General features: G+C 39.2%; 3 protein-coding genes across 8 annotated transcripts; 2 read left to right on the top strand and 1 right to left on the bottom strand.

Moving 5' to 3' along the window:
- Positions 1 to 1965: 1965 nt before the first annotated feature.
- On the top strand, positions 1966 to 7384 carry mynn (myoneurin). Of its 2 annotated transcripts, XM_072658286.1 has the most exons (8): positions 1966 to 2023; positions 2634 to 2924; positions 3137 to 4536; positions 4790 to 4949; positions 5045 to 5241; positions 5344 to 5427; positions 5559 to 5645; positions 5878 to 7384. In XM_072658286.1, the coding sequence occupies exons 2-8, from the start codon at positions 2653 to 2655 to the stop codon at positions 6681 to 6683; spliced, it is 3006 nt and encodes a 1001-aa protein (XP_072514387.1). In that variant the 5' UTR covers positions 1966 to 2023; positions 2634 to 2652; the 3' UTR covers positions 6684 to 7384. The 2 variants fall into 2 exon arrangements, with proteins under 2 accessions (XP_072514387.1, XP_072514396.1); XM_072658295.1 differs by lacking the exon at positions 1966 to 2023 and having other exon boundaries at positions 2094 to 2924; positions 5045 to 5223.
- A 527-nt stretch (positions 7385 to 7911) lies between these two features.
- On the top strand, positions 7912 to 14223 carry lrrc34 (leucine rich repeat containing 34). Its single transcript, XM_072658308.1, has 10 exons — positions 7912 to 8047; positions 8145 to 8257; positions 9262 to 9326; positions 9428 to 9511; positions 10786 to 10914; positions 11070 to 11165; positions 11250 to 11404; positions 13363 to 13518; positions 13629 to 13755; positions 13851 to 14223. The coding sequence occupies exons 1-10, from the start codon at positions 7944 to 7946 to the stop codon at positions 14064 to 14066; spliced, it is 1245 nt and encodes a 414-aa protein (XP_072514409.1). The 5' UTR covers positions 7912 to 7943; the 3' UTR covers positions 14067 to 14223.
- A 152-nt stretch (positions 14224 to 14375) lies between these two features.
- On the bottom strand, positions 14376 to 22392 carry lrrc31 (leucine rich repeat containing 31). 5 transcript variants are annotated; one of them, XM_072690331.1, is made up of 11 exons: positions 22319 to 22392; positions 21752 to 21800; positions 20938 to 21150; positions 20251 to 20397; positions 19975 to 20142; positions 18996 to 19166; positions 18183 to 18350; positions 17338 to 17508; positions 16808 to 16972; positions 16505 to 16672; positions 14377 to 15995 (listed from the first exon to the last, which is right to left on the bottom strand). In XM_072690331.1, the coding sequence occupies exons 2-11, from the start codon at positions 21759 to 21761 to the stop codon at positions 15646 to 15648; spliced, it is 1731 nt and encodes a 576-aa protein (XP_072546432.1). In that variant the 5' UTR covers positions 21762 to 21800; positions 22319 to 22392; the 3' UTR covers positions 14377 to 15645. The 5 variants fall into 5 exon arrangements, with proteins under 5 accessions (XP_072546456.1, XP_072546432.1, XP_072546440.1 ...); XM_072690339.1 differs by lacking the exon at positions 22319 to 22392 and adding an exon at positions 21888 to 21950; XM_072690347.1 differs by lacking the exon at positions 22319 to 22392 and having other exon boundaries at positions 17338 to 17505; positions 21752 to 21977.
- Between the last annotated feature and the right edge of the window lie 134 nt (positions 22393 to 22526).

Raw genomic sequence — 22526 nt, forward strand, 5'->3', positions numbered from 1 at the left:
GGAGAAACAGTAAATAAGCAGGTGTCCCAATACTTTTATCCTTGTAGTGTAGCAGTAATTAGCTAATCTTGTTTTGTTTACTTGAGTTTGATTCTGTGCCCACCAACACCTTCTTCTCTTTTTTAGATGGCAGATGGAGAGAATTGAAAATCTAAAGAAAATGGCCCGTGCTGCTCGAGTGTTGGGCATTGGCTTCCTGGTTCCTCTGGGTTTGCTCAAAGTACTGTTGCCTGTCCTCTGTAGCCGAGCAGGCCTGAGTTGTGCAGATTTCATTTGTCTCACAGCCTGTCGCCTGATTGAACCATACTTCACTGTTTATCATATAGGCCTGCCGCCTGTGTAGTCTAATGCAATGAAATCCAAAACCCACAACATTTTGTTTTGTTCCTTTACAAACTTTTTAAATGTTAAAAAAAAATCACATTTAAAAGTCAGTTCTTTTTCGATACGTTTTTGATCTATCTGCTTAGTTGTGTTGATTTTTTATTTGTCTGCCTAAATGTATACCTGTTGTTCTTTAGACTTTATTATCCAACTGCTGTTGCTGAAAGACGTAATAGCATTGAATCTGTTGTTGTACAACAAATGCTAAATGGGCTGTGCAGAAAGAGAGAAATGGAGTAAAAATGGTTTCAAAATTATTGAGAAAGCTAGCAATATGTAGAGTTAACTTATTGAAAGTTATTGTCTCGAGTTTGTCATTTAAATCTGTACTGTACCAGTTATAATTCAACAAAATAACTTGCATAAATGATTAGTGATTCACACTCCAAGTTTGTATTACACTCACTGGCAGATTTATTAGAAACCTTCAGCTTTGAGATCCTCCTTACTGGTGCACAGAGCACAAGGGTGGAGGATGACATGTGCATGGCAACAAATGGGCTATAATCTACAACTGCACTCTTGAATGACGGGGTGTATATAAGCCCAGGCCTGTATGCAAATAATACTATTGTTACTGCTATGAAATGATGAGTAGAAGCAGAAAAAACAATAACAACTTGAGTACAAAAAAACTGCGCTGGAACTACTTACTACTAATCCAGCATCTATTAGAACAGACCTTTGGTGTAAAATAAAATGATGGCACAGATGTTATTGCCAGTGTAACTTCATGATATGGAAAGCAAAATAATTAACATGTTAATGACTACAATGTACATGAGTAAAAATTAGATTTCCACTTAGCAGTAGAAGTATTATCATTTGAAAGTACTCAGGCGTACAAATGCATACATTGTTTCATAAGAACGTACATGAAAGAGTACATGAGTTACTACTAGGGCTGGGTGATAGAACAAAAATAATTTTTTACGATACACAACATTTATCAATGTATTTAATCACAGACTAAATACATCAGATTCTTAAAAAATACTATTCAGATACTCTCCTGAACTGAGTAGAGTGATTTTTTTTATTAAGATCTAATGCTCTTAATCTTATTTAACCAATCTAATTACACACTTAAAGATTTAAATGAAGGCAGCAGTTGATTAGTGTTTAATAAGCAGTATCCTTAATATAATTAAAAAAGCATGTTGTTTATCTCAATAACAAAATGTATCACAATATGATAAAATATCGTCATATTGCCCAGCTCTACTTACAACCCCTATTTGTATACAATGTGGACCTCATGACGTGGCTACTAAAGGTGAGTATTTTTTTTTCTTTATTATAATTAATATTTTTAATGATATATTGTTCAGAACATAAACAACACTACAAAGCTTCAGATATAAATTTAATGCTTCCACGTTAAAACTTTATTTATTTATTTTTGTTTGGTTTTCTTCTTGTGATTTATTAAATGTACTGCAGACGAAATCAAACGGGACTGTCTAGTGGACTGTGTGTGTGTGTGTGTGTAGCGCCACCTATAGGACCACAGGATAATCCTCCAAAATAATATAGCTAGCAAAAATCAAGCCGGATGTGTCGTCAACTGCCAAGTCCTCTAGAAGAGTCTGAAAATGGCCGACTACAGCGAAGGACTTTAATCTACTGTTGCATTATTGTGAGATATTATAATTCAAAAATAATAATCGTCTTATTTTAGACATTATTGATCACATCCCGACTGTGTGTTTTTATAACAGCCGTTGTTTGCTTCGTCCTGCGTAGCGGCGGTTATCGGATATTCGAATCGCGACTCGCGTCGTAACCGGATTGAGCCTTTTTCTAAATAAGAGCCCTTTGTTTTGAATGTCAAAAAACTTGCAAACTTCCCGACTGGGAGAGCACAAGAACGACGGATCTGTGATATCCCGAGCGTTTTTTAAAAAATAGAAATATTACGAATATTTATATTTACCACGAATCTCCGTCGTCGTTCGTCGGCCCGCGCGTTAGCATTGCATTTTCGTTAGCTAGCCAACTTTTTACAGGCGGGAACTTTTATTTTTAATCAGCGCTGCTCATAGTCAAGACTGAGGATCAGAAATATACATTTCAAAGTTATTAGTGTAATATTGATATTTAACTTGGTGTCGAAGGCGCCGAAATGTACATTTATTTCGAAGTGTTTTGAGCGTTAATCCTGTTGAAACTGTGCAGATATGTACTCGTGTAGGACCGCGTTTATTTGAGGAAGTTGACCCAATGAATGAACTGTGATGTTTCTGCAGATCGGTTGGGTCCCACACGATGAGCCATATTCCTCACAGTGAGTTCCTCCTGGAGCAGCTGAGAAGGCAGCGGGAGCGAGGCTTCCTCTGTGACTGCACCGTGGCAATAGGACAAGCTCGGTATGAAGCTCACCATAATGTATTGGCTGCTTTCAGCGAGTATTTCTCCACTCAGTGTATTGATGCTGGAAGAGAAGACGCCACCATAACACTGGACCCAGAATGGGTGACCGGCGCTGTGTTTGAGAAGCTGCTGGACTATATGTATACAGGGAACTTGACCATGACTGGGTGAGTAATAACTAAGATGTTCTTGGGACCATGTTTTGTGTCTGCTTATATTTTGTGATCTAAGAGTTTTTGAAAAATGAGTTATTGAGTCAAGTCAGGCATGATCTGAGGAAAAGATGAAAAAATGACAGTGTCAGAATTATTGTGCTAAATAGCAAGCTTTCAGTTTCTTACGTGAGAACGACCTTTCTCTGTTCCTGTGTTGTCCATAGGGATGAGCTTCCAAGTGTTCAAAAAGCAGCGTCTTTCCTCGGGATTCAAGAGGTGGTGGTTCTGTGCACTCAGCCTCCGAGCGATGTCCAAGGCAGCCCTGCTGCCATGAGGGGTGTGGGCGACATGGATCCACGTTCTCCACTGAGCCCTGATGACTACGAGCCACTGGAACCAATTGAGGAGGTGGAAAAGAGAGAGCAGTTAAGAGACCAGGGAGGAAAGAAAAACAGGGTGCAAGAGGCGGCTGATTCAGCTGACGAGTCGCAGTCGTCCAGTGAACAAACAAGACAGGGCGCAGAGAAGAGGAATCGGAAGCCCAAGACTCGTCTTTATGAGGAGGATGCACAAAGAGAGAGCCTTGTTTCACCAAGAGGAAGAGGGCGAGGAAGAGGCAGACCAAGAGGTCGCCCTCGGATGAGGCCGCTGTCTTGTGACCGAGCTGATTTTGCAGCAGCAGGGAAAAGTTCAGCCACACAGAAGGATCCAGTAAGAAGAGGAACGGGAAGGCCCAGAGGACGGCCACGGGTAAGGCCGTTGCCATCGGAAATGGCGGACTCCACTAGCACTGAAGAAAGCACTACAGTAGCAAATGATAACCTTGCGGAAAGCACTGGAGGTGAACCCCAAACCACATCTGAACCACTAGTTTCTGCCAATCCAGAGGGCGAGACAGAAGAGGTAAAAGCAAACGAAGAGGAGGCTGTTGAGAAAGATGCAGAAAAGACGACGTTAGAGGCAGATAGCGCTGAAGAAGTTGTGGTCTTGAAACGAGGAAGGGGTCGACCCCGAACCAGGCCACTGCCTCCAGTGACAGTGGACACAGTCAAAACGGAGGAGGCTTTTACGTTTACGCCGAACACGGAAAAGGAAGGAGTTGTGCGTAAGAGAGGAAGGCCACGGATCAGGCCTTTACCAACAGAAACATCTGTGAACCCTGAAGGAGGTGCAGAGGAGGAAAATTCCAAAGAGGAAGATGGAGATGAAGAAGGAGGCCTGGCAAAGACCTCCTCCTCCGAAGCCCCTGATAATGAAAATACAAAAGACGATGAAGGCCCTAGCGAGACTTCTTCTGATGTCAGTCCGAGCAAGAAGGTACGGACAAGCAATAGGAAGAGGAGCCTGAGCAGAAAGCTGAGGGAGAGCCAAGCCAGCAATGAAGAAAACGATGAGGAAGGTGAGGATCTGGGTAGTGACGAATGGGCTGAGGAAGAGGAAGACAAGACTGGGCAAAATAAGCTTCGGCCCATTTGTAACATCTGTGGGAACCTGTTCTCAGAGATGAGCAGCCTGCGCAGACATATGCGCATACACAAGGGTATCAAGCCATATCAGTGCCAGCTCTGTGGACGCTGCTTCAGGCAGGGAAACCAACTCAAGACACACATGCGTATTCACACAGGTATGTCCGTTAAGTAGGAGGGGGGGGGGGACGCATTGATTTGTTTTTTTTTGTTTGTTTTTTTTATTGAGTATACTTTTATTTAAAGACAATAGAAATATGCATTGCAGTGATGATAAACAGACTTTTCTGCCATGAGATTAACCAAAAAACATGTTAACAAGGAATGGAAGCAGATTAATCACTGTTTAATCACTTAATTTAATCTTTAGTTGTTGAACTGTTTTAATGTTTCATTTCATTATGCATACAGGAGAGAAGCCATTCAACTGCACCAATTGTCTTGCACGCTTTGCCCAGAAATGCCAGTTAGTCTATCACTGTCGAATGCATCACGGAGAAGAGAAGCCGCACAAGTGTGACGTCTGTCCTGCAGCTTTTGCAACATCCAGTAATCTTAAAATCCATATGAGGTGTGTTTGTGTTACTCGTCAGTTAGACAGTATACGTTAAGTCTAAGACTCTTTGCTTACTTACATAATTTTTAAATGTTGAATCCCACCAACAGGACGCACAGTGGGGAAAAGCCATATGAATGCAATGAATGTGGCAAGCGTTTCACCCAGGCCAGCACTTTGATGTACCACAAACGACGACACACAGGGGAGAAGCCATACATCTGTGACACATGTGGCATGTCCTTTGCTGTTTCCAGCTCCCTGATCTCACACTCCAGGAAGCACACAGGTGTGGAGAGTAGCAAAGGTTTGAAACCGAGACGTTGTTGGGTGTTAAACGTATTGGCATTTTTACATAAACACTATTTGATAGCAGATTTGTAAGAATCGTCTTTTTCTTAATGTTTAGGAGTGACTCCTTATATATGTTTGGATTGTGGGAAACCCTGCTTGACATCTGGGGAACTTAGAAAGCATATGGACATCCATAATGGTGAGTCATTGGAATTGTCTATTAATGTGAGAATTGTTTTTTCCCAATTATTGAACAATAGTATTTTAATATTTATTTGTATATTATTTATTATAAATATTTATTTTATATTTATGTATTTCTTGATTTAGGCTCCAGGAGAGTGACCTGCGATATATGTGGAAATTCTCTCTCGGACATTTATAGCCTGAAGAAGCACAGAGCTTTAAAACACAATGGTATGTATGGATTGTGTCAAATCCATGTTGTTGTATTTAGTAGAAGTGGCATGATAACACATTTGCTTTTCTAAAATTATAAGTATTGTCTGATATCCATAGTGACACCCCCCCATATCAATCAATGCTAATATAGCTCTGTAGTATTTAGTTTATTATTGTTGTTATTATTATTATTATTGCTATTATTATTATTATTATTATTTGTAACATTTTCTTTTTAACATTCCAGCTCCTCCAGAGCAAGACATTGAGCCATCGAAAAACGAATCGATACAGTGTCCAATCAACATCCCAATCGACCACCAAGGCCTCATAGCTCGAGTGCGCTCAGTTTTAGCTGAATCCCCAGAACCAAGTTTTCCAGCGGATTCGGCTCTGGCCACAATGCCTGCAGAGACTTCGATGATCATCCATCAGCCAGAGGCACCAATGATCATCCAGCATGCAGATGCTACAGGATCACCAATGATCTTCCAACATTCAGATGGTTCGGAGACACCAGTGATCATCCAACACGCAGATGGTTCAGAAGCACAAATGATCTCAGGATCACCAATGATCATTCAACATGGAGAATCTTCAGAGGCCTCAGTGATCATTCAGCATGCAGAATCTGCAGAGACACCAATGATCATTCAACACGCGGAATCATCTGAAAACCCAATGATCATCCAGCATTCGGAGGCCACAGGACAACCGATGATCATCCAGCATTCGGAGGCCACAGGACAACCGATGATCATCCAGCATTCGGAGGCCACAGGACAACCGATGATCATCCAGCATTCGGAGGCCACAGGACAACCGATGATCATCCAGCATTCGGAGGCCTCAGGACAACCAATGATCATCCAGCATTCGGAGGCCTCAGGACAACCAATGTTCATCCAACATGACGAATCTTCAGAAACCCCAATGCTAATCCAGCATGGAACAGGCTCAGAGCAAGTAAGCTATGTTGTAGAGCAGTATGAAATTCCTGGATCCTCAGAGATGGAGCATGCCCAGATTGTCATTGTTCAGACTATTGATTAAAACAGCACGCAGTCACTGTAAATCAGCTCTCTCCTCTGGAAATAACATGGATTTTTTTTATTGCACATATTCCCTGTTGTTATGTACAGTAGTTTTAGGGCCATTCTGTCTCCTCCAGCCATCAATGTATTTCACAGATTGCAGTGTGAAGATCTTTTTTTTTTTTTTTTTTTTTTTTTTTTAGTTTGTTTTGTTTTTTGTTTTTTAAGCTTTATAATACTGAACAAAAAGATACTAGATATTCTAGTATATTCTAAATATTCCCCATCATGTGAACAATGCTGTCATACCCAGTGTGGTTTTATATTTGTATGATTTAAACAGTTGCTTGATAAATGTAAAGGCTATCTATTTACTGCCAAAAGGAAAGGATGTTTTGTTGTTTAATAATGTCCTGCAGCTTGTTGTTGACACATTACTACTTAATAGAGTTAGAGTTAATTCATTTGAGATGGGAAAAGTGACTAATTCAGTCGGTGTGGTTGTGCTTTTTTTTTTTTTTTTTTTTTTTCCTTTTCTTTTTTTTATTATCTTTTTTTTTTTTTTTTTTTTCTCCCCTCCCCAGTCAAATCTTCGGGAAATATTGTGCTGTTGTTTTTAGGGCTCTGAAATGTAAAATCTAGACATCTATAGCCTGTTCCGTGTGAAACGTGGAAAAAAGTAAACATTTCATACATATTAAATTTAATTTGATATTCAAATTGGAGACCATCTAACGTTTATTTATTTAATTCTTGGATTTTATTGAAAAGTGGTTGGATTTCCCTCTGTTGTTTACATTGAAAGGTTGACAATAAATCGGAGGTCATACACATTGCACATTACAATATAACGTGCCTTGCCATCCCTATATTCTGTTATACCGGACGCTGTGTCAATGTTTCATATGATTAGTGGACAGTAAATGATATACGAGAGTGTTTTCCCAAACAGACTACACTGTCTGTCGCGCTGATGACGTTCTGTAACACTTTCAGCTAAGCGGCGCCCGCACGGAACCATGGGGTTTGAAGTTCAAAGGGAATGCACTAATAATAATGCCCCGCTATATAATATTATGTTGTATTGAAATCCTAAATGCAGTCTGTGTATTCGCCAAATACGTGTTTCACACAATTTTTTGTGAAAATTAAACGCAACCCGCACATTAGGCTGGTCTGCACATTCCCCTCCCGTTACCAGAAGATGTCGCTGTGGGGCTGTTGCTATAGCAACACGAAAATAAAACTCTCTGCTTCTGTGCCAGGTAAAACCATCAGCATGGGAAGTCTGAAGGCGTTTTATATGTCTGTCTGCACTGATCTTCATCTGTCTCCAAATGCCTACGTTTCACAAGTGCTGAAAGAGACGCACAGCTGCAGCAGGTGGGTCAGCTAGCGAGCTAACGGTGTTGTTTCCGTTAGAGGATAATGAATATGAGCAGAGCAAAGTCAGCGCTAAGCGTTTCTTCATGATTTCCAGCGATATTTCACTCAAACTGACGGGCAACCAGCGACTGAAAGAAGTGACCAGACTGTGTGATAATGATCTTCTTGCGTTATCGAAAACGCTTCGTAATGATCTGACTGTGAAAGGTAAGCAGCACTAGCTATATGTTGACCCTAGAGCACCGGCGATGCTCACTTTCACCCCTCGAACCGTGCAGCAGGGGCAGCGTGTTCAGCTGCAGGCGCACCTTTAAGGTGGATCGGATCTTATTAGCTGACCCAAATGCATGGATTGATAATAAAACCAGAAAGAAAGTCTGCTGTCATTTGGATAAGTATTTTTCTTTTGCCCAGTAATCATGTTTTAGTGCCAGGATGTGAAGCAAAAGTACAAACTGCAGTCAAGTTACTTACAGAAATCAGTACAGTTGGCTTTCATCTCTCAGACACATCATCTAAAGTTTAGACTCGATTGATTGATTGATTGATTGATTGATGCACTTTTTTTTCTAAATTTCCAAAGAAAGAGATGTGCCAGTGAGATAATACCACATAACCCTAATCATAAAAAATTAATCAGATCAAATTGACAAATAAATCAATCAATAAATAAATTGTACACATATTGGAGGACATGTAACTGAGTAATTCAGAAATACTGCCTAATACAACAAAACTACATAAAGAACTGTCAGCTACACTCCCTTCATTTGAACTATTTATCAACAGTATATTAGCTGTTTTACATTATAATACAATTACATTAAGATTCTTTGGATCTGGAAAATAGTACGTTATATGTGACGAGGTGGACATTTGGTGTATGCCAGTCATCATTATTGAACAAGATCAGACTCTTAACAGCTTCTGCTTTTTAACAAAAATCATTTCAGTCACTCCTCATTGTGTTTAATATGACAGCATATCACTTTCATGGCTAAATAAGTCAGATTGGATTTTAAGCAATATGATAACGACTAACTAATATATTTAACCTTGAAAAGCTTCTCAGAAATGAAGTCTCTTTACAAAGCATTGACTGCCATTTACTCAAACGCCCACAGCCACCAGAAAATGACTGACAGTCTGTTTAATATTTCTCAGATCAATGTTTCACTGCACATAATGTCATTGGCAATGTCTCTGTTCAGCTTTAGACCTGAGGTACAACAGGATCTCAGATGAAGGAGCTGTGCATCTGGCAGATCTCCTTCAGGTATTTCAGATAACTAGGTTTATATAATGACTTTTGTTCAGCTGGGCTGAGTTTCTGCCCGAGCCCTGAGCAAACACTCACACCTGTACGAATTCCTGCAGGAGAACGTGGCTCTGCAGTCGCTTGATCTTATGTGCAACGATATTGAAGTCCTGGGTGCAGAGCGAATTGCCAAGAGTTTGCATGTAAGTGGGAAACCCTCTTCACCGTCATTATTACTACAGAGTGGCCAATTTCATGGAACTGTCCTGTGTATAATAATATCATTACTGTTATATTATTAAAGTGTTTCACTGAGGTCTAAACCAAGTTTGGTAGAACACCAAAGTTGGGAGGAGAGGGGGGTTATTGGAACGTATGGATATCCAAACTCATCTTGCCATTTTGTTTACCTGACTGTCTATTTAATTTGAATTTTGAGGACGAACCTCATTTTGCTCTCAAAACAGCTTCAATTCTTTGTTGCACGGATTCCACAAGATGATGGAAACTCCTTTGAGATTCCTTTGAGATTTTACTCCAAGATTTTACTTACTCAAGAAGTTACTCCAATTATTATGACACAAATTTTCCTGGAGATCTCTAAGTCTCTGATCTCCTGTTTTACCACATCCCAAATGCGAATGCTGAAGAACACAGAACCTATTGTTATGAAGCCAGTTCGAGACACCATTTGCTCTGTGACTGTGAGGGAATTACCATCCTGGAAGCAGTCATTAGAAGATGGGTAAGCTGTGGCTATGAAGGGATACGCGCTGTCAGCAATACTCAAACAGGCCATGGCACTCAGGCCAAACCACAACTGATTGGTATTAACAGGCCCAAAGTGTGCCAAGAAAACATTCCCACACCATTACACCTCTTTCACCAGCCTGGACTGCTGACACAGTGAGTCAGGTTGGGTCCGTGGATGGTCCCGAACAACCATCTGTGTACAGCAATTCCAGAATCATCAGACCAGGTTACGTTTTTCCGAGTCTTCAACCGTGCAGTTTTGGTAAGCCTAATCGTCCCTGTCATGAGTCACAATGTCAATGAGGCATTTCTGGCTTCTACAGTTGTCCTTCCCAGATCTACACTGAGCACCTGAACCTTCTCACTGTCAGTCATTCTTATGAGTGCTGTCGTATTTACCCTTGTTGTGTGAGAACAGAAAAGCTGCTAGCTGTAGTCGATCATGATCACTAACAGGAATTCAATAGGCCTTGCCTAGTTAGAAGACATTTTAGCACCACTGAATTGATTTAACTGAATGTACATTTTCTAGCTGTATGAATCATTTTTGATTATTAAGAATTTTTTTTTATCTAACAAATCTATGTTGAGCAGTAATTCTGTCCCCAGAAAAACAACGTTGAATAAAACATCTAAAAAGCCCCAAATGACCTTCATGTCCTTGATTGTGCAAAGACATTCATCCAGCAATGGTAATAATGCCGATAATGTCATCTTCCAACAGAGAAATGTAACCTTGAAGAGATTGAGAATGACCGGCAATAAGATTGGAAACAAAGGTGCGATGCACTTAGCGAGCATGATGCAAATCAACACCTCGTTAGAAGAATTGGACATGTCCGACTGTGATCTGGTAATTCATCACTGTAGAAAACACTACAGAAAAAGCACTGCTTTGTCAGAAGAAGTTGAGGCATCTTCTGTAACCTTGCCAGCTCTAATAGAGCTGTAAGCATGAACGTCCTCATCAGCTGAATGTCTTTGTAATGATTCGTTTCGATTCTGCAGGGCACACAGAGTTTGATCGCATTTGCCATTGTCCTTAGCAACAACAGGACCGTTCTTTCAATCAACGTCAGCCGCCCCCTTCTCTTCAGTCTACAGGTATGAATATCAGTGGTCCTCTGACACACTCGGGAGTGTGTGTTTGTGTGAGGTGGCTAAATGCAGATTTGTTGGATCTGACAGGAGGAGACTACAGTCCATATGGCTCGGATGTTGGCAGTTAATCAGACTTTGAGGGAGCTTCACATGGGGAAGCATGGCATGACAGATTCTGGTGTTGAGAGACTGTGTGAAGCACTGATGTTAAACCGCACCCTGCGGTACCTGGATCTCTGCTGGTAATTGCAAACATACACACTACCATCAGTATCCTGTAACATGTCAGTGTGCTGTGTTCTTATCACAAGTCCTTAAAATGAAGCTGCCATAATAGGGCTCTTTAGTGCGTTAACGAAGAAGAGTCACTTTCCGCACCCAACAAAACCCTTCAATTGACTTTTCCAAAAGAAACATCCAAATGAAAAGTTCTTTAGGGACCCAAAATCAGATTTGACATTTGACATTGTTCCAAAAATGCATTTTGGCACCTACATTTTTAAAGCTGTAGGGCTGTCAGTTATTATCACGTATATATATATATATATATATATATATATATATATATATATATATATATATATATATACATATATATATATATATATATATATATATATATATATATATATATATATATATATGTACATATATATATATATATATATATGTATATATATTAGGGTTAATTTATATAGTATTTACATTTAATGTTTATATTATTAAAGCCATTTTTAAGGACTGTTTTCTTTACGTTTATATTTCTAATCTTTGTTTAAAACCAATTATACATATTATACAGTGGGGGAAAAAAAGTATTGTTATTTTGTTATTGTGCTTTTGTTATTGACCAAATACTTATTTTCCACCATTATTTGCAAATAAATTCTTTAAAAATCAGACAATGTGATTTTCTGATATTTTTTTTCTCATTTTGTCTCTCATAGTTGAGGTCTACCTATAATGTCAATTAAAGGCCTCTCTCATTTTTTTAAGTGGGAGAACTTGCACAATTGGTGACTGACTAAATACTTTTTTTCCCCACTGTATTATGAAAACTCAATGTTATTATTCATATATTTTTGCCATATTGTTCACATATCTGCATGTAATTGAAGCATGTGCTCAACTGTCAACTGTCACAGCTCTTGATAGTCCCCATTCTGCAAAAGACCATAGAAGCTCAAGAAATGGAAGTACTCTAGTAAAGTCAGCGATACTTTATAGAGTCATGGCTACTCAAAGAACCATCTAAATGGGGCAAAGGCCTCAGACGCTGCTGTATGTTCCTAAAAGGATGTACTTTAGAGAAGTCAGCTGTTCTGTATTGAATCATGACTATTTAAAGACTCATCTGAATGCATCGCTATTCTTTTCCTGGATAAATTGTTCTTCATATACAAGGAAATAAATTGTGTACATACACTATATGTCCATATGTTTGTGGACACAACTTTTAGCTACTTTAAGTGGCACCCAAGCTGATGCATATCTGCTTGCCTAGACTGTGTAGAGAATGATTGCCATTCAAATAGGACTCTCTGGATAAACTTGAGCCTATTGGCACCAATCCAAATGCCAGGTGTGGGCTAGAGGGATATAAACCCCTTCAGCATTGAGCTGTGGAACAGTGGAACAACAATGATGGATGGTGCTCCATCCAGTACTTTAAAGAAGAGTTGGGGAGTTGAGGATAAGGTGAGGTGGTGATCATCAAACATGGTGACCTCACTCACACTACTGTCACTGAATGCAATCAAATCCTCATAACAATGCTCCAAAATCTAGTAGAAAGCATTCCCTGGACAGTAGAGACAGACTCCAACAAAAGCAGGACAACCTCTTGTTTAATACTATTACGAAGAAACAATGAACAAGCAGGTGTCCCAATACTTTTGTCTATATATTGTATTTAAAAATGGATTAAAAATTAGTTCTGCTATTGTTAAGAGTGTACTTTTGAGAATGTTCCTGTGTTCTTATTTTTCCAGAATACACTCTTAAATAATAATGTTTAATAAAACGTTTTTATTAAGTTTTGATAAGCCTTACATCAAGTGAAGGTTCTTTAAACCTCTAAAATGTTTTTCACATTCACACATCTCTATTAGAAACATGGTTCTTTATGGACCCAGAAGTGGTACTTCATGACATAACAAAAAGGTTAAAAAAAAAGGTTTTTGTTGTTTTTTTCCTGTAGTAACAGAATTTCCAGGGATGGAGTGAAGTGTTTGGCAGGAGTCCTGAAAGAAAACAACACCTTGGAAATTCTAGATCTGTCCTCTAATCGAATTGAAGACGATGGTGCGGTGTATCTGAGTGAAGCCATAAAGCAGCCACACTGCAAACTGAGAGCGTAGGGGTCTCCTTTTTCAGTCTGAACATGGAGTTTAACATGGAATTGCCGTACAGCGTAACTACTACCCACACCTTATTTACTCTGCCCTCTTCATCCATTTCTGACAGGCTGTCCATTCCAAGTAACAACATTGCCACCACTGGGCTGTTGTCCCTCACCAAAGCTATGGATACAAATCCACATCTCACACACATTTACATTTGGGGTAATAGACTTGAGGAGCCAGTGTGTGTGGTAAGACAACACTACATCTACAATTCACAAAATGTTCCATCAAATGCTTATGTAATGTAAGAAAAAAAATGTGCCTTTTGCCCATGTCCAATCAGGCGTTCTCCCAGCTTATTGCCAAGGGGCGTTTGTTAAAGGAGCACACTGATGTGTTTCCGTATGAAGTGGACGGACATTTTTACTTGGCTGAAGTGTTCCATGGTCTACGGAGGCATTACTACTGGACGCCAAGCTTCGGCCAGGATGGTGACCCTGCCAGCAATGCAGCACTGGCCCTGGACACATCACACTGCCTGGATCTGCAGCCTTGTTGAAATGAGCAGTCTGGCACTGGTATCATCAGATATCATCCCAAGTCTTTTGCAGGGCCAACAGCCAAATTTTGTAATATGGTGATTATTTTAAATGATTTAGAGTAAATTTTGTATCATCTGAGATCCATCATTTATTATACTGATGAGTAAAACAAAATAAACATATGCCATATCTATCTTCATGTAACAGCATCTCAAAAATTGTACGGTTGGACTTTAAACTTCAGATTAACTGTTTATTTACAAGACACAGTTTAACAGGGCTTGGCCATTTGCAGTAACAAAAAATGCTAAAAAGTGCTATTATCATGAAAAGGTGCACACATGCCCAAATGGAGAAGTATAATAATATAATTGTAATAATTGTTTTCATTAAGATACATAAGATCACATGTAAGCTTTGTTGATAAGTAAGCTGAGAGTGAGCGTTTATGATGACACAGAAGATTTAGGTCATTTTGGCTGGATGGAGTCAGGACTGCCAGACCTGAATACCTGAATCAGCACATTTTAATTCAAAAAGTAAGCCCTTCTTCAGTAGGGATGCACAATATGGGAACATTGGGTGGAGGGGGTACGAGTTGGGACCCTTTAAAAAAAAAACAAACAAACAAACAAACAAAACAGGGACTCTCCAGGGAAGGATTAGATGTCATGCTAAAAAGATATGAATAATCATTGAAAAGCAAATTATGCATTTGGGTGGTAAAGAAAGCCTCAGGCTGTGTGTATTATTATAGACAAATATTCTGCATGTCTACAGATTGCTTATATGAGAAGTGCTTTTGTCTCTCTTCCTGGCAATTTTTTAATGTTTTTTTAAACCTGTGTACTATCGCCTTAAATGTGCTTAATAGTACTTCCACTGACTACTAATTCTAGAAAAAACATTTCCTAATCTGTGCAGGCCCACAACCCTTCAGCCTCGTTTGACCTGCCAGCTTTTTGGTTTTACATGTTGATGGATACAAAGGGCTTTTAGGTGTGTATATCCTTAGTTTATACCCCAACATAGAAATTTTTCACAAATCTCAAAGCCCAAGTCAGAGAGAGAACTCTCCGGGTGAGTACATGACGCTCTCTCCTCTCATCACTCTTAAAGCGATGCCGCATTGATGGTTACTCCACATGTATCAGAGAAGACGTGTTAAGCCCTTACCCCCCTAGTGTCTGAGCATAGTGCTAGAGGGAGGTACGGACGGGTGGATTAATTGGCACTAATAAATACCAAAATTCAACAAACTAAATTTATTTGAAAAAATATTTCTTTCTTAATTTACACTGTTACATAGAATCAACACGGCTGTAAGAATGACTTCTATTAAAATACTAATTTTACAGTAAATCACTAAAGCTATACGGTCGAGCACAAGAGCAAATGAACCAAACAGCAAATTATAGGAGAATAGTGTGACAAGTTTATAAAATCGAATTATATAAAATTGAGGAAAACTGATCTACTTACATGGTGTAAACAATGTGAAAACAGTGGACATAAAAGTGTTAAAATCACCCAAATCTTCATCATACATAGATTTGTAAAATGACCACGTCCAGTGAAGTGGAGCTTACTGTCTTTTTAACCTGCTACCTTTGCCACAGATACAGATACTTGATCACACTCCAAGGCTATGGTTCTTTTGCTCAGGGCTTTCTCCAGCTTCTCTCTGTCCCCAGGGCCGAGGGCCCAGCGCTGCAGGGCCAGACGGTGAACGGAGGGCAGCTGGGGCAGAGCGTCCAGTAAGGCAGGTAGCCAGGGGGACGCAGAGAGGGAGGCGGAGGGCCGTAGGCTAATGTCCAACTCCTGCAGCTCCTTTAGACCAGCAGCTCCTCCAAAGAACGAAACCCAGCCGCCATCACCCACACTGCCATTGTAAGAGAGGTCCAAAAGCTTCAGCTGAGACAAAGCTCCTCGCTTGCAAGCAGATTCTGTGAGAACACAAACGAAACTGAAAACTATCTCTAGGCAAAACAAAACAAACTCTAAAATCACATGAAAGTAACAGGTGAGGGGAATATAACAGCACCTAGTGATAAATTACACAACAGGACGCTTTTCTGAGTGTATCATGGGTACTGCCCGTACTTTTAGAACACTGAACAAATGTATATTTGTATAATGAGTCAAAACAACAACCACCAGAAAAATAAATAAATAAATATATTTTTAAAAATTATATATATATATATATATATATATATGTCTTTTATATTTTTTTTGTATATTTCTTTAAGTTACACAATATATTTTTTACCAATTTTACAAAATGAATATAATATAAATAAATGAATATAAGTATTAATAACCATTTTTCAGAGCCATCTTTAAAAGTGTTTTGCTAGTGAATTTGATCCATTCCAACAAAAATGGAACTCTGGAAATATTTATTAACATCACTTTTCTTTACCATATAGACCACCCTCACAACCACACAAACCTAAATAAAGCATGTCCTCGGTAGTTAAGTCACAGCTACTCAGTCTCAGTTCCTGCAGTTTACAGCCAGCCTGCAAAGGCTCCAGAAGCTGCTGTAGAGTTTCCCCGACACGTTTGTTCCATGACAGGTTTAGACTCTCCAGCTGCGCAAGTGACTGCATGGTGGTGGCTGTAATGCAAGTAAATCCATTTACACGCACATATCCAGCCAAAATAAGCAATATTTCATTTAGTCCTATATCTATTTCCACTCTCGAGCGCAACTGTATACAATGTCACTCTTCAGCTTCTATTAATTTCATACCTAAAACCTGGCATGTCTCAGGACTCAGCCCACAGTTATTCAGATGGAGCTTCTTTATCTTTGAGAGAGGTAGGACAGGCAGAAGAAACTGCATCATGCTTCCAATGCTTTTGTTGGAAGACAAATCCAGCTCTGCAAGCTCACTCAGAGAGGGAACGGCTTGGACTAAAAAAAAACAAAACCAAAAATACAGCTACAGTTATATAATTTACCATAATAAATTCACCATTGTCGAACAGCAGTTCTTCACTCTTACAACTAGCTTAAATTAAGTTTAGGCTTAAAGCAGCATTATGCGAGAATTGGCATTTCTTGCTCCTGGGCTCCCCCCTACAGCCCCCGGAAACAGAAAACAGTGGACACCGGATAGAGATGATGATATGTAAACAAAACAAAAAAAGAAAAATAAAACTGCCTGGGTTTGGCCTTTAAGTACACAACCAATGTTCTAATTTTAAGAACAGATTAATAAACCTAGAGTTTAAGGGATTAAGAATAACAAATTACAATAAAAACACTTATTGTCTCACCCAGTGCCAGTGTGTCTTCCTCTGTTAAACAACATAAATGCATGTCTAAGCATTTCAGGTGTGTCAAAAGAGACAGGCTTGTGGTCACTGTGCTGAAACCACCACCGGATTCCTTATTACAGGAGAGGTCTAGGTGCTCCAAGCCTGGGAGGAACTTCAGCTTCTCTCCTACTGGTGAAGAACAAGCCCACATCATTTGCAACAACATTTAGTCCATTTTCCCACCACTAAAGGGTTACGACACTAGCATTCTGTCCATAAAGTCACCAGAATGTGAAGAGGACATTCTCATGCAATTTATAAACTAGGGGTGTACCAGTACATGTATTCATACCAAACCAGCACAGTACGGGAGTTACGGATCATTGCATCAAAATCGTTGAGAAAATATGAAGCATGCTATTATGGTAAATACGATAATTTTACATGCGGGAACTTTGTGGGAACTGTAGTAGATTAGAAGTATTGCTTATGAAATTTTAGTGGACTAGACAAGGATGTTGTGTCGATGTGGATGTGTTTTTGTTGGAAACACATCCAGCATGTCAATGTTCACATTTTACTGTATTCAAAAAAGTAAATTAACAGTTCAGATAACCTTAAGCAATGCTTTTCTTCAGTTCAAACTTCACAGACATTCCAAAACAGTCACTTTTTTACATTTTTCATATTGTAACATTTTGTTTTTGGTGCAATGCATTGTTCCTCGACTGTTTGGATTTGACTCATGTTCATACTTAAAATGACTAATGGACATAACATAGCTCTGAATACTTTCAGATTAATTAATAATTTCTCACATTTTCAGTCATATTTTGACCCTTTCATACAAAACACCATCATACCTAGCATTGCAAGGCTCTCCTGATTCAGTGCACACATGCTCAATTTCAAGGTCTTCAGCTGTGGAGTGGAGCTCAGAGAGGAGGCAACGGTCTCTATTCCTTTCTTCATCAGCTTGTTGCTGGACAGGTCCAAGACCTCCAAACAAGGCAACAGTGGCAGCACTTCACCTGACAATCAATAGGTTCACATAAAATGCATATAAATTAATTAATTATATTAATCAGAACTTTGCTGCTTTTAATGATCTAACTACATTTGCCACCTTAAAAAAGTATAATAATATACTATATCGTTATAACACAAAAATCATATGTTTTGTTTAAATTTAGCTAAAGTTGTCCACAAGATCAAATCTACTGTATACTACCAAATAATACCTTACTTATTTCTATAGTGTGTTCTGTACAGTGTCAATTCAGGGTTTGTGTATATTAGATAGGTTGTCTGTACTGTATAATATAGTGTGCGCTGTACAGTGTGCGCTGTGTATGATAATATGTGTATCTTTATATATTTTATATTATATTCTTCCAGCAGTATGTTGATATTCTGTGTACTAGCAAGCTAAAAAGAACTTCAGCTTTGTTTGAATGTTTCATTTGTAAATTCATTCACTATTTACTACACAATGTTTACTACATAGCGAACTGTAAAATGATGATGGGAGTCTAAAATATTTATTGTTGACAATGTAAACAACATGTCTGACACTTTGAAATGCATTGTTTCTGTATCAGGTTTAGTACACAGTGTATTCATTTTATCATTAAAGTTTAATGTAGAACATGGGCAGAGTATAGGCTTGTGCTCACCAAGTGTCACAGCATCTGCCTCCGAGAGCTGACAGTCGACCAGGTGGAGCTCCCTCAGAGAGCTGGCAGAGCAGAGATGCTTGGCTAGGCAGTGGAGATTCCCTCCCCCTACTCCTGCGTTCCAGGACAGATCCAGCATTTCCAGTAAAGGAATACAGTCCAGACCTTCCCCTGTTGCATACCGACATACATATAAGACTTTACACTGTCATTTTTATTAAATATGACTTTACATCTGTCATTTATAATTTTTATGCAAAACAAAAATGTTTAAAATCACATTTCATTCATTTTCGATTCAGCAGAATTTAACAGCAGATTTAAGCAGAACAATGTTTAAGAATATTTAAAATTCTGTGGTCCTGACTTGGCTACATCATGATGGTTTTATATATATAAAAAAAAGCTTCTGTCAATATAAACAAAAATGGAGAATAATATATTTTCTGTGGCTGCTATATTTAATGTGGCTGCTTATATTGCTTCTACCACAAATATCCCTGCTGTTTATAAATAATAAATAGCAGTTACACAGTAATGTTAATAAATAGTAAAACAAAATAAATAAATACATAAATTATAATAATAGATCATTATATTTATATTAGATGCTTACATACATGAAATTTAGCTCTACATACTTCCAAGAAAACACAGTAGAAATTGTTTACATACGATAAATATAAATATAAAAAAGAAAAGATAACATACATTTAATTACTAAACTAACTAAATAATTTAACAAACTGTATTAAGAAAATACATTAAATAACAAGAGGCCTGTCTAAAAATATTAATATAAGGTTATAAGAGGCCTGGGTTAAAAATATCTATATTATGGGATTTTTATCTGTATTTTCTGCAGAAATGCCATTTTCAAACATATGCTGTTTATGGATTTAATATTAGTACTGTTTGTAAAATGTTTTTATTTATTAAAGGCAGGTGACTGAGAACAGGGTTGGATTATTTCTCTTACCCAGTGCGGTAAGGTCTGGAGCTGTGAGCCTGCAGCTGCTCACTTTCAGCACCTTCAGTTTGCTTACGTGCTGCAGGTGAACTGTCAGAGCCTTCAGAGAGCCTCCCAGCAGGTCATTCCAGGAGAGATCCATCACCTCCAGCTGAGCAAGGAATGGCAGCAAGGTTCCTAGGGGAGGGACGAACCATCAAGTAAGGACAGGGAGAAAGACATACATCTGTTCATTGTGCCATGAAATGAAAGTGTGTGAACTCAAAGGAGGGCCTTAGATCTTACCAAGCTCCACCACATCAGTGGCTGTCAGGTCACAGTGAGCAAGGCTCAAGCTCTGGGTGTCTGGCGTCTTGCCAAGCTTCTGGACAAACTGCTTCACTCGCCCCCATCCCACCACAGAGCTAATCTCAGAGTCAGTATCGCTGCTCTCTAAGAAACAGTGTGGATTAGTTCAGCACAGCCATTTAAAATCTATTACTTGATCAAAACAATAATGAATTTAAACATTCACCTTCTTGGTTAATTAGCAATAACTGATTTGCAGTTTGCATTATCATAATGCATCTACAGGCCTCTCTTATAGTATGACACAGCCTGATAAATACACTCATTACATGCAAATCTGAACCCAGATTGTTTCTTATATCACATTTGGTGGGAAAAACTAATTTGTATGGCCATATTTGCTGGTATATCCATACTTGCCACAGTAACGATGATACACTTAAAAAAATCACATTTAAGAAACCAATCTCATGTGTCTTGCAGTGTTGACAAATTGTGGGGTCATTGAAAAAATGTCATTGCTAAGTAAATTCTGTGTTGTACATTTATGTGGCCATATGCACCAATCCAACCAAGACAAAGTCTGTATAAATGTACATCTACTAACAACCTGATTTTGATTCTGAAAAATGCAGTAAACTGAATGGATTATTGGCTTGGATTAAAAGAACAATGAGAGTGTACCTGTTCCAGGTCCTGTGCTGTCTTTCCCCTCACTGCTCTCTGTTTCTTTGGTCTCTGGGATGTCTACATTCTTGTCGCTGCTCACAGAAGGACGGAAGAGGCGACCCACGGACGGCTTCTTCCGTTCTGAGAAGGAGGTTTTCCTTCGGATCTGGTTCATGATCAGATCCAAAGGTGACCTCTTCTGAGGGCCCTCTCGCCCTTTCTGCTGGTCTGGGTTAAAGAATATCCAAGAAACATGGCATTTGACAAACTGTACTTTTTTTTAATTGCACTATATGTTCAAAAGTATCCAGACACCTCTTCTAATAAGTGAATTCAGGTGTTGAAGTGTGCACATGGAGCTTGTATAATCAATTTTCAAAAGCTTTTACAATAAAACGGGATGTGCCGAGGTTAATTTTTCCAGGAAGCCAAGAGTTGTTTATACCATAGTGTGGTCTCCAAAAAAGTCTCCACACTGGTCATACTTTGGAGCAGTAGAACATTTCTTTCTGGATTGAGGGAGACTCATCCAGTACCTTAGGCATGACCTAAAGTGGTGATCTAGAACAAATCATCCAACATCAGCACCTGACCAATGATGAATGTAATCAAATACCACTGCAATGCTGTAACCTTGAAAACCTTCACAGAAGAGTAGGGGCTGCTGCTGCAGCAAAAAGGGGACAAACCTCCTATTAAGATTAATGAAGTTGGACGACATGATGAAAGAACGTTTGAGCCATTCTGTGCATACCAAAAGTAGCTGGTTATGGATGAGGTTTTATCTATCTCTACATCTATTAAAACTTCATTAAAAATGAAGGCCTACCTGATTCCATTGTGGGACTTCTGCAACAGCACCTCTCTCAGCAAAGAACCTGCAGGACAAACATGCAGTTAGCTGCTCTGACTGCTAACTGTTATATATGTCAACAGTTTTAACTTAACTGTGAACAAAAACAGACATTTTGTGTTCAGAAAGTCTAACGAATGTCCTGTTTAACTCTCTGAAAACGGACATATCCTGCTCAACACTGTGAACAGGATCTCCCATTCCCACCCGTATTCTCCCCTGGATCCACCCCCTTCGCGAGTGTTGCCGAGTAGTCCAGCGTCTACCACGCTGGGATTGGCTCGTATAAACATGAGTGTTGAATACTAACCAATCCCTGCGTAGGATACGAAGCGCTTTGCGCGAACTACTAACCAATCCCAGCGCAGGAGGCGGGGCTTGCGCGGATTCGGGTGGTAAAATAAAAACAGACTACATGTCGGTTCCCAATCTTCGGCTAATATCCATGGTAACCGCCGCTCGCGCTTGAATTTGGACCGTTTGGTTCTGAGTTTTGGGCCGTTTTCGTTGTTTTTTGCGACGATAAATCGTTTAAAAACGTACCTAAACCCGAACTATTGTCTTAAAAAGTCAAACTCGGTTTTCAATCTGCGTCCTCTGAACAGGTGAGGCTTCAGTGAGGCCGGAAGCACCGAGTGAACTTTGTTTTTTTTCCTTCAGTCATGTGAATCACTCAGGACTTCACCTCAGAAACCATCCTGGCTTTACTGCCTGAGGTAAACGGCCTAAAATCACTGTATCACTGAGTCTG

This window comes from Salminus brasiliensis, chromosome 1, assembly GCF_030463535.1.
Source record: "Salminus brasiliensis chromosome 1, fSalBra1.hap2, whole genome shotgun sequence".
Lineage (NCBI taxonomy): Eukaryota > Metazoa > Chordata > Actinopteri > Characiformes > Bryconidae > Salminus > Salminus brasiliensis.

Bases quoted from the DNA above. Each gene is read 5' to 3' on its own strand.
- lrrc34 (XM_072658308.1), top strand. From the start codon at position 7,944: ATGGGAAGTCTGAAGGCGTTTTATATGTCTGTCTGCACTGATCTTCAT. The intron at 9,512-10,785 runs GTAAGTGGGAAA...ATCTTCCAACAG, and splicing joins GAATTGCCAAGAGTTTGCAT to AGAAATGTAACCTTGAAGAG. The intron at 11,405-13,362 runs GTAATTGCAAAC...TTTTTCCTGTAG, and splicing joins CGGTACCTGGATCTCTGCTG to TAACAGAATTTCCAGGGATG.
- mynn (XM_072658286.1), top strand. From the start codon at position 2,653: ATGAGCCATATTCCTCACAGTGAGTTCCTCCTGGAGCAGCTGAGAAGG. The intron at 2,925-3,136 runs GTGAGTAATAAC...TGTTGTCCATAG, and splicing joins GGGAACTTGACCATGACTGG to GGATGAGCTTCCAAGTGTTC. The intron at 5,242-5,343 runs GTTTGAAACCGA...CTTAATGTTTAG, and splicing joins AGGTGTGGAGAGTAGCAAAG to GAGTGACTCCTTATATATGT.
- lrrc31 (XM_072690331.1), bottom strand. The intron at 20,143-20,250 runs GTAAGATCTAAG...TCCCTCCCCTAG, and splicing joins CACTGATGTGGTGGAGCTTG to GAACCTTGCTGCCATTCCTT. The intron at 17,509-18,182 runs GTATGATGGTGT...GTTCTTCACCAG, and splicing joins GGAGAGCCTTGCAATGCTAG to TAGGAGAGAAGCTGAAGTTC.